The sequence below is a fragment of the Belonocnema kinseyi genome, chromosome 3, assembly GCF_010883055.1.
Source record: "Belonocnema kinseyi isolate 2016_QV_RU_SX_M_011 chromosome 3, B_treatae_v1, whole genome shotgun sequence".
Lineage (NCBI taxonomy): Eukaryota > Metazoa > Arthropoda > Insecta > Hymenoptera > Cynipidae > Belonocnema > Belonocnema kinseyi.
The window spans coordinates 122,372,572-122,384,113 of NC_046659.1; the positions used below are offsets into that span (position 1 = coordinate 122,372,572).

The 11,542-nt window shown below is 32.4% G+C and overlaps 1 protein-coding gene across 1 annotated transcript in view; it reads right to left on the minus strand.

Annotated features, from left to right (window-relative positions):
- LOC117170391 (somatomedin-B and thrombospondin type-1 domain-containing protein-like) overlaps nt 1-11,542 on the minus strand; it is a 151,287-nt gene that overhangs the window by 39,057 nt on the left and 100,688 nt on the right. Inside the window, exon 3 of the mRNA XM_033357159.1 lies at nt 9,458-9,578. Within this exon, the coding sequence (XP_033213050.1) occupies nt 9,458-9,578 (121 nt within the window). The remainder of the gene's footprint in view (nt 1-9,457; nt 9,579-11,542) is intronic.

The window sequence follows — 11,542 nt, forward strand, 5'->3', positions numbered from 1 at the left end:
TGTTTTATAAACTAAATTATTTATCTATGCACTCAGTTGAAAACTCTAAAATTGAACTGTTTTGTTGGTGAAAAATTTGGCTGTGTATTGAAAAATTTAAAGAAGATGATTTTCTTAAATTCTCCTTCATGGTTATAATACGGCTGTGGGATGTGACGTAGTTGTAAACTGACTCTCACGTTCTCTTGTGTCTTTTGTAGCAGTTTCGTAATAACTCTAAAAGAGGCCGGTCATGTATCTCGGGTTTGGGGAAAAAGCGAAATAGAACATTTTAAATTTTGAATATATGCACTTTCTTAAAATTGTGTTTCGTTATGCAGTTGCTAGGAAATCCAGATACTTACTTAAAGATAAGTAATTCATATCAATTTATTATAATTTTACGGTAAAAAAGAAATTTTAAACCTGCAAAATGCAAATAACGCTGAGATTTTGAACCGGGGGGGGGGACTCTCTTTTTATTATAAATTCAAAGATTTAGGCCTAAAATAAATATATTACATATTACAACGCTGCTGAAGGCTGGTGGTCTTCTCAGCATGAAAACAAAAACACAAAGCCAAGACGACTCTCTCGGTTCCAGTTCTGCCTCCCCCCTCTCTCAGCCCTCCCTTATTAACTGAAGTTTATGTGGGACTGACGTTATAACTACTATCTCCATGATATGACGATTTTCTACTTAACTTTAACATGATTTCGACTCAGAAAATAAACTTATTGCATGAGGTGATGGTTAGGCGTATAATCTAAACAATGAATAATACAAACTACAAAATAGCCTCTGAAAGGACTGGAACTTTAATTGACAAAAGGCATGCACACGGAAAATCTGAAGGTCATGTTTCAGGCGAAGAATAGAGGCTGGGTGTTTGGAATGCTAGGGGGGTAAATGATGGAAGAGCAAAAGAATTGCGTGAAACTATGGACGTGAGGAAACTAGATATTTTATGTGTGCCTGAAACAAAGAAAAAGGGATGCGAAACTAAAGACATAAAAAATGGCGTGTTGCAAGGCGGATTTGAAATATGGTCAGGAGTAGCCAGTGAATCACATGGTAAACAAGGAGTATGTCTGATTTTGAATCAAAGAGCAAAGCAGCATCTCGGAGACCATAGTTTCGTATCTCCTAGACTGCTGTGGGCTAGAATGAAAGTAGGAATCAGAAGACTATTTATCATAGCATGCTACGCGCCAGTTGATAGTGATCCCAGAGAAGTAAAATACGCCTTCTGGGGCCCTTTAAATGACACAATAAATATTTTCGAACATGGAGAAAGAATAATTCTAATAGGAGACATTAACGAATGAGTGGACATCCAAAATCAGGGTACAGAAAAAGTATTATGTAATTTTGGGGATCCAAGAACAAACTATGACGGAGATAAATTAGTTGGTCTATGCTTGGAAAGGGGTCTGTTTATTACAAATACTTGGTTTAGGCATGAAATGATCCAAATGTACACCGGGTCTAAAGTAAATAGCCGCAGTATAATTAACTTTGTTGTTGCGGATGAAAGACTAAGAGATTTAGTCAAAGATACAAGGGCCATGAGGGGTCCTTAATGCAATACTGATTATTACCTTCTGATCTCAAAAATTAACTTAGGTCGGAGATGGAAAAAAGAGAACCAAAAAAACAAAACAAACGCGAATAAAAATTGAGAACCTACAGAAACCGGATGCGCGAATAGATTTCCAAAATAAGATAATCAAAAGCATAGATAGGGCAATATGGGAAGACCGTATAAAACCAAGATATAGAGGGCGCCTGGACAAAGTTACGGGATATCCTTGTTAGATGTACGATGGAAGTGTGTGGTAACACAGTTGTAGGAAGAATGTCTGGTAATGCGTGGTGGAATAATGACATTCAGGCTGCTGAAAAAGCAAAGAGAGAAGCGTACAAGAGAACTTTGAACATCGCAGGTCTTAGCAATGAGGAAATAAGTAGACGTAGAAATGATTATAGACGCGAAAACAGGATACTTAAACGATTAGTTAAAGAAAGTAAAGATACAAATACAATTAGAGCAGAAGAAGAGATGAAAACACAAAACGACTTTCAAGGAAGCAAGAAACTGCTTTATAAAAAAATGAAAGGAAACAAAAGTACAGAATTTGTCAACATGAGAAATAGTAAGGGAGAAATGGTATATGATGCAGACGGAATACTAGAGGCTTTCAGAGACTATTTTATGAGACAATTCGGAGATGAAGCTATAGGACACCACAACTGCGATGTTGAACACGGTGCGATATAAAACTCAATTAAGAAAGTCTGTGTCACTGAGGTTAGGGATATCATTAAGAACTTAAAAAACTGTAAGGCTGCCAAGGTAGATGGTATTAACGCTGAAATTCTTAAACACGGTGGCGAGTGCATATAACATAGACTGTACGAATTGATAAATTTATGTTTCGAGATGGGAGACGTTACAGACGATTGGAAAAAGAGCGATTATCGTACCAATATACAAAAGAAAGGGAGATAAAAGCGGCTGCAATAATTACAGAGGGATTCGCTTATTAAGTACCATAAGTAAAATATACTCAAAAATATTTATTCGTAGGGTAATGAAAATAACAGAAGCAAAGATTTGGGAAGTCCAAAATGAGTTTATGCCAGGAAAGTCACGTACGGATCAAAAATTTAGTTTAAGGCAAATAACAGAAAAAAGTTCCAGAGTAGAAAAAAAGAGTTTCCTATGCATTTGTTGACCTAGAAAAAGCTTTTGACAATGTAGATAGAAGTAAACTTTGGGAAGTACTGAAAAAGTATGGAGTCAATGGATAGCTCCTATAAGCTATAAAAACCATATATACGGGTAGCAAAGCGACTGTAAAGGTGAATGGGAAATTGAGTGACTGTTTCGATATTATTCAATGAGTTAGACAAGGTTGCGTTATGTCTTCATGGTTATTTATATTATTTATAGACATGCGTTTAAGAATGGATCTTTTCGACGAAGAGGGTGTGGATCTCCAAACAGTAAGGGTACGTAGGTTAGCGCTCGCAGATGATAAGGTTGTTATGGCAGAGTCAATCGAAGACTTACAAAGAATCTTCAAGAAACTAGATACAAGCATGAAGAGCATGGGCCTCAAAATTAACGCAAATAAAACAAAAACTATGGTGTTCAAAGGAAAGAGCGAGAAAACACTATGCAATATTTTATTGAATGATGAGAGAATTGAACAAGTTGATAAGTTCGTGTACCTTGGTAGCTTATTTACTAGGGACGGGAAGATAGATGAGGAATTAGATAGACGCATAAACGAAGGTAAGAAGGGTATTGGTAGAGCAGATCTCATTATTAAAAGTAAAAATATATCAAATAAAGCTAAAATGGCAATACATAATTCTATATTTATACCGAATGTACTATACGGTAGCGATACATGGACTTATCAAATAAAGATAAGAGTAAAATTAACGCAATTGACATGAGATTCATGCGCATAATATGCGGGAAAACTCTGATGGACAAAGTAAGTAACGAGATAATTTTAAAAGAATGTGGTGCAGAAGAGACGCTAGTAGACACATGGGAAAGAAATCGGTTAAGATTGTTCGGGCATGTTAAAAGAATGCCAAATGAACGACTAACGAAACAAGAGTATCAAGGTAAAGAAAATTGCAGCGTGCCCAGAGGTAGACCGCGGAGAGAATGGTTAGAATGTGAGAATGAGACCCTATTTAGAAGAGACATAAGAAGTCACAGAAACACGAGAGCCTGCATGAAAAAAGACATGGACATAAAAGAAGCTAGAGAAGTATACCAGGACAGGAAAGTATGGCGGCAAATAGTTAATAAAAAGAGTGTCAGTAGAGTCAATGACGCCTGAAACAAAAGACCTTGGCTACTAATGCACCCAAGTGAGGAAGCTTACATAACGACTTTGTGAGGATCTTCACTTGGGGTGATTGCTAGAGAGATTGATCAGCAACCTGTGTCCGAGCAGTTTTGCGGAACGAACGTGTTATTTACATAAATAACACGAGAATTCTGGATTAATCTGAAAATTCTCTATCCCTTCCACACATTACTCCTTTCCCCACCGAGTGAGTCACGCCTACCTCGAAAGGGAAATGGCTTAATGGTGTATATATAAATTAATTCAGATTCTAGGTTAGTTACTCAGAAACCGCTGGCAGCGCTTTATCACGCCTAACGGCACTTTGTAGTACTGCTTTGTACTGTATTTTTTATTTGAATCAAACAAATATTTTTATGAATTTGAATAAACATATTTTAAACAAATACATTGTTTAATAAAAGTCAATGTTTTGTTTAAATCAAACAAATTGTACTAAACAAATTATTTGTTTCAATCAATAAAGCAAATAATTTACATTTCTTAAAATTAGATAAAACTTTTTTTAATTGAAGCAAATAATTTGTCGGATTCAATTATATGAATTCAAACAAACTTTGTTGTTTGATTCAAACATACATTTTTCTGAGTGTAAGATTGCGTGATTAAGTTTTTAATTAGAGAAGAACAGATAGATATTTTTAAATAAATAAAAAAAAATCCAGCAGAATTGATGAACTTACACTACATATAATAACTATATTCTAAGGTTGGTCTAACCAAAACTTTGTTCATTCAACCAAATATTTTTTTGGGTGTGCTATTTAGATGAAAATTTCTCAAGCTTTTTAGAAAAATGGACTACTTGGTTCAAAGTTGAACTATTTTGTAAAAGTTTCATTTTTTCTGCTTGTTGATTTATAATTTTAGTTTAAAATCAACTATTTTGATGTAAATTAAATTTTTTGTTGAAAAATCAACCATTTGGTAGAATATTAAACTAATTGATTAAAAATTTAATTTTTTGTTCGAAATTCAATGATTTGAGTAAAAAATTTTATTTTAATTTTGTTTTAGTGTTTTTAGTTCAAAATTTAACTATTTTTTTGAACATTTAAACATTTCATGAAAAATAAAACTATTTGACTTTAAAATTCAACAATATTGTTGAAAATTCGTATTTTTTCGTAGAACATCAACCTTTTTAATCAAAATGCAGCATTTTTGATTAAAATTAAAGTTAATAATTCGATTCTTTTATTGGAAATAAGTTTATTGTTTGATCTAAGAATTCAACTATTCCAAGTTTGGTTGAAAATTTGTTCTTTATAAGTGGAGAATTGAACTATTTTATTCAAAATTTCAACTGATTGAAAATTCTGTTTCTTTGTTTTTCTTGAAAATTGATCGACCATTTTTAACGATTTTCTAAAACACTCGACTTTTATGGACAATTCTTCTCTTTGGATGGTAAATTAATCTTCTTCTTTGAAAATGAATATTTTACTATTTACTCTATATGTAATATATAATACTATTTACATCACTATACAAAACAATTCTTATAAATTGTATACTTTAAAATTAATTAGATTAACTTCAGTAATATTTATCTGGATTTAAAATTCCATTCTGAAATGTAGGTAAAAATTTTAAGTATTGTTGTAAAATGTTTTCATTTTCTAAAAAAAGACACATCATATGATTCAATTTGAACAATCTCCAATTAGTAATATTTAAAATAAACATATTGCATTTTCAACAAAATAAATAACTTTTTAACAAAATAATTAAATTCTCAAACCAAAAGTTGAACCAATTAAATAAACTTTTTACCGAAATAGTTGAATTTGTAACAAAATGCATTATTTTTTAACCAAAATAGATTAATGCTCAACGGAAAATATAATAAATTATGTTATTCCAACCAAATAAGGTTTTGATATAAAATCAAACGCAGTTGAATTCAACTGAATTTAAAACTAAAGTAGTTACATTTACGACCAAAACAAAGAAATTTTCAACGAAAATTATAATAGCTGATATCATTTCAACCAACAGAGAAGTTAATTTGAAAGTAACAAGTTAATTTTTAAAGTAGTAACGAAGTTACCCTCAGCATCACAAAAAACGTAATTTTCACTAATTTAGTTACTTATAACAAGTTACTATTCAACCCTGATAGTTTCCACACTAATTTAATTGAAAATAATATATTCTCCTATTTTCGTGGGGGGGGGGGGGGGGGGGGGGGGGGGGTGAAAAGCCCAAAAACAGTAATACAGCTTATGGATGGTTCCTCAGCTACAGATATTCTTAGCTTTAAAAGTTTTCAATTGATTAAAATACGGAAATATGAATATCTTCCCATGAAGTACATTATTCATATTCTGTATAGTAAGGTAGAGCATTTTTGTAAGCTTCTCCCAAACTGCTTAAAATTTAAGCTTATACTCGTAGGAGAAACTTTACACCAACCTATCATATGGAAGGAATAAGCAGTAAAGTTTAAGCTGGATTTGGATTCTAGGGATTTAGTTGGGCCATGACTAAAATTTTGCACGCAGAAATTATTAACTTAACCAAATCGAAAATAAAAGTTCGTCTTCATAATGAATTCTTCTCTTGCTAAGTAAAAGTTCAGAACAAAGGCGCCGACATAGTGTTGCCGCTGAGCAAGAAATCAGGAGGAACGAGACGAGACGAAAATGGGACATACCTTCTGGCTCGGTATGCCTCGTCTCGTTTAGCCTTATCTCGTTTGCCTCTTCTTTTGCTACTCTGGCGCGCTAATATCAATGACTAGTTAAAGTCGAAACATGATTGCATATTATACTTGTTTGTCCATTACTGCTTCATTTTACATCGAACATGATTATGTTATGATTTTTTCTGTGATTTAACTTCATTCCTCAGTGTGTTATGTTGTTCTTATTAAAAATGTTTTTTGCCAATTATAACAATAGAATATATGAAACAGGAAAGTAAAAAGATTAATTCATCTCCTTTTACAGAAATTTCAACTTTTTTAGTTAAAAATGCAACTCTGTGGTTAAAAGTTAAACTGCTTCGGTGAGAAATTAACTTTTTTCTTCAAAATTCATATTTTCCCGTTAAAAATGTATCTTTTTCAGTTAAAATTCAACGATTTCTTTGAAAATACATGTATTTCGTTACAAATTCGTCTTTATTAGTAAAAGCTAATACTCTCCCAGTTGGCGCAAAGTTTGGCGACGTCTTTACGAAATCTTTACATCTTTACGACAAATTTACGACGTCCTATGTCCATGTTCTTTACGGTGTCTTTGCGATATTTGTCTTTTTTGGTAGAAATTCAATTTTTTTGTATTAAAAAAATTTCGGTTTGATTGAAATTCAGTCTATTTCAGTTGAAGGTTTCAGGTGTTTTGTTGAAACTTGGTTTTTTATCGTTAAATTTAACTGATTTAATTTTAAAGCAATTTGTTGGAAGTAAAACCTTTTAGGCTGAAAATTCAAGTCTTTGGTTGTAAGTTGAAATACTTTCTTAAAACTTCATTTTTTTCTTGAAGATTCATAATTTTAGTGCAAAATACATTTCCTCAGTTGGAAAGTGAACTACTCTGATAAAAGTTTTTTTTTTTTGTTTCTTAAAAATTGATCTTTGTTGTTATTGAAGATTCAGAATCTGTATTTTTGTCTTGTAAGTTCAACAATTTTGTAGAAAATTAAATTATTTAGTATAGAAAATGTATTACTTTATTGAAAATTGGTCATTTTGGGTAGAAAATTAATCTTCATAGTTGAAAATTCAAGTGATTGGTAAACAATGAATTATTTTGTTAAGCATTCATCTTTTCAGTAGAAAATTAATCTTCTTGGTTGAAATTTCATCTTTTTGGTTAAAAATTCGTGCCACGCCTTTCAAATACCACGTGAGACGTAAAATTAGTTATTTTATTTTGCAAATAAAGCATCTCAATACCATCAACTTCAACCCTTCTATAGCCCTTCCGAGAATTGACGCCGTGCCACAGGCAGGTGTAACAGGAGCTGCGTGGGGTGCGCGAGGTCTGCGATTGTCACTCAGGCAAGCACTCAAGCTTGAACAACCAAAAGTGGAGCGGGCTATAATGAGTTAGTTCCCACCCACCGTCAGACCCAAAATTGACTCTATAGACGAGTTTCACTGTATTTCCAAACATTCCCGTCACTAGTGTGGAAAAGTTACTGTTTCGCGCCAGGACAGCGTACCAAAATCGCATTTCCCATGCGGAAATTAAAGAAACTAATATTCTTGATTAAAAATGCAACTACTTGGTTGAAAATTTAACTGCTTTGATCAAAATTGTTTTTATTAATTGAAGATTCATCTTACTCTTTTAAAATTCCTTTTTTAATTAATTTTGTAAACTGCAAATTTAACTTTTATTTTTGGCTCAAAATTAATTTCTTGGTTTAAAAATGATAGTTTTGTCTTAAAAATTCGTCTTTTTAGATTAAAAATTCTATTATTAGCGTCGAAAATTTAACTACACGCTTAAAAGTTAAACTGCTTTGTTAAAAATTCATTTTATTTGTTTAAGATTTATACGTTTTGCTGTAAACTTCTCTGCTTTCGTAAAAAATGAATCTTGATTAAAAATTGAATTACTTGAGTAAAAACTAAACTAGTATGTTTAAAATTCATTTTATTAGTAGAAGATCCATCTCTTTGATTCAAATTCATTTTTAATTAAATTTTTTACAGAAAAATAATCCATTCTATTATTTTGGTACAAAATTAAACTATTTTTCTTAAATTAACTTTTTGATTGAAAATTCTTATTTTTGGTTAGAAAAGTCAGATGTTTTGTAGAGAATTCGCCTTTTTGACTTAATAATTCAAGAGCTGGGTAGACATTTCTTCTCTATCTTGAATAAAAAATCTTTCCTATTTGAAAATTCATCTGTTTTATTTGAAATTTCACCTTTTAATTTAAAATTAAAATTTTGTTTTGAAATATTAAATAGTATATTCGTCGTTGAGAATTCGACCTTTCGGATTACAAATTTAACAGACTTCTAGAAATTTCGTCTTCTGGGCCCGATTATTTAATTATTTTGCTGAAAATTCCACTGCTTTGTTAAAAATTCATATTTTTATATCTCTCTGGATTAAAAATTCTTATTTTTTGGCGAAAAAGTTATTCAGATTGAAGATTTAACAATTTCTTTAAAAATGCAACTGTTTTTGGTATAAGTTTCATCTATTTTGTTGAAAATTCAATATATTTCAACTTGAAATCTTAAGCGATTTATATTGAATTAAAAGCATTAATTTTGTTCAAAAAAATTAATTTTCATAAATTCTTGAAAATCACCCTCTTTCCACTGTTTCAAAAACATTTGGGCTATCAAATATTTAAAAAAAATGCTGTTTTGTGTTTTATTTCATGAGTTTATCAAATAAAAACCAAGAAAAATTTCACGATGAAGGGGGGGGGGCGATGATCGCATTTGTAACGTCACCATGAAGGTTGATGACATGTGACGAAGAAGAGGAAGGGTAAAAGAAATGTCAAAATAGCTACTTTTTGAATGGCCCCAAACAAAATTAAGAGCAATGTTAACATTTCATCATGAATTTTGAAGTATAAAAAGAAATAAGATTCATTCTTACTCTTTAGAAGCGTCGTACTCTGGACTCTCTCTGTACTGAAGTCGAAGATTTGTTCGGATATCATTGCTATCATTGATCAGTCGTACGCCGCTCAATTCAGCTGGCAGAAGTAGAGCAACTTCTGCAATAAGAAGAATAAGAAAAATTAAGAACAAAAGTTGATTACAAAATTAACGCATTAAATAACTTTTATTTCCTGTTTTAATTTCTAAAATATTATAGAAGGGATAAAGATTATTTCACCAGAAGGGGGATCTAAATCCGTAAGTACCAACCGTCACGATTCCCAGTAAGTCTAACAATTAGTCCTAATCTCTTGGTCCATTAGACCCCCGACCTACCTGTTCTAATTGCATACCGTAATTGACGAATCGCATGACGAATTTATTGCATGAGTAACTTTTGCTTTTTCAGGCATAATAATAAAATTTTAATGAATAAAATGATGTCCAAATTGCAGGAATTCTAACATCCAAGCTGGCTTTACCCTTGAAAGAGTTGATAATGTTTGATTATGAAATAAAAATTAGCAGAAAACTATTAAAGAGGCCATCCATAAATTGCGTAACACATTTTTTGCAAACCCCCCTCCCCCGCAATGTAATAAGTCGTACAAAAAATTGTTTGGAGACCAACTCCGATCATATTACGTAATTTTTTCAAATATTCCTATTTTAAAAAAGTATTTCCAAAATTTATAACAAGAATCATTTTCTGTTTGTATTATATACATCGAATATTGAAAAGTCTTCAACTGCAAATATTAAAAATAGAAGAATTTTCCATCTGGTCCACACCTGGTCCAAAGCAAATAACCACAGTATGATAATTGACTTTATTGTTGCGGATGAAAGACTAAGAGAGTTATTCAAAGATACAAGGATCATAAGGGGTCCTGAATGCAATACTGATCATTACCTTCTGATCTCAAAAATTAACTTAGGTCGGGGATGGAGAAAAAAGAGAACCAAGAAAACAAAACAAACGCGCATCAAAATTGAGAACCTACAGAAACCGGATGTGCGAATAGATTACCAAAATAAGATAGTCGAAAGCATAGATAGGGCCACATAGAAGAACCGTATAAAAACAAAGATATAGAGGGCGCCTGGACAAAGTTGCGGGATATCATTGTTTGATGTACGATCGAAGTGTGTGGTACCGCAGTTGTAGGAAAAATGGCTGGTGATGCGTAGTGGAATGATGAAATTCAGGCTGCCCAAAAAGCAAAGAGAGAAGCGTACAGGAGAACTTTGAAAATCGCAGGTCTTAGCAATGACGAAATAACTGGTTGTATAAATGATTACAGGCACAAAAAGAAGATACTCAAATGATTAATTGAGGAAAATAAAGATAAAATTAGAGCAGAAGAAGAGAAGAAAATACAAAACGACTTTGAAGGAAGCTAGAAACTGTTTTATAAAAAAATGAAGGGAAATTAAAGTATAGAATTTATCAACATGAGAAATAGTAGGAGGGAAATGGTATATGATGTAGACGGGATACTAGGGGCTTTCAGAGACTACTTTAGTGGACAATTCGGAGATGAAGCTATTGGTTAGGATTATAATTAGGAACTTAAAAAACGGTAAGGCTGCCGGGGTAGACTGTATTAACGCTGAAATGCTTAAACACGGTGGCGAGTACATACCACATACACTGTGCGAATTCATAAATAAATGTATGTTTTCAGATGAAAGACGTCCCAGACGATTGGAAACAAGCAGTTATAGTACCAATATACAAAAGAAAGGGAGATAAAAGTGACTGCAATAATTATAGAGGAATTAGCTCATTAAGTACCATAAGTAAAATATACTGAAAAACACTTATTCGTAGGGTAAAGAAAATAACAGAAGAAAAGATTTGGGAACACAGAAAATCACCAATCCTCCAATGTACACCGAAATCCGTGTTCAATAGAGTTGCAACAAATTTGAGCCACACAGGTTCATTCGGAGAATCTAGGGAAAAATCATCATTTAGACATACGAGGGTGGATTGATAAGTTTCCGGCCTGACCAAGAGATGGCGCCACTAGGCCTACCTTGAGGTGGCGTTCTATAGTACCATCCTTAGATAGCT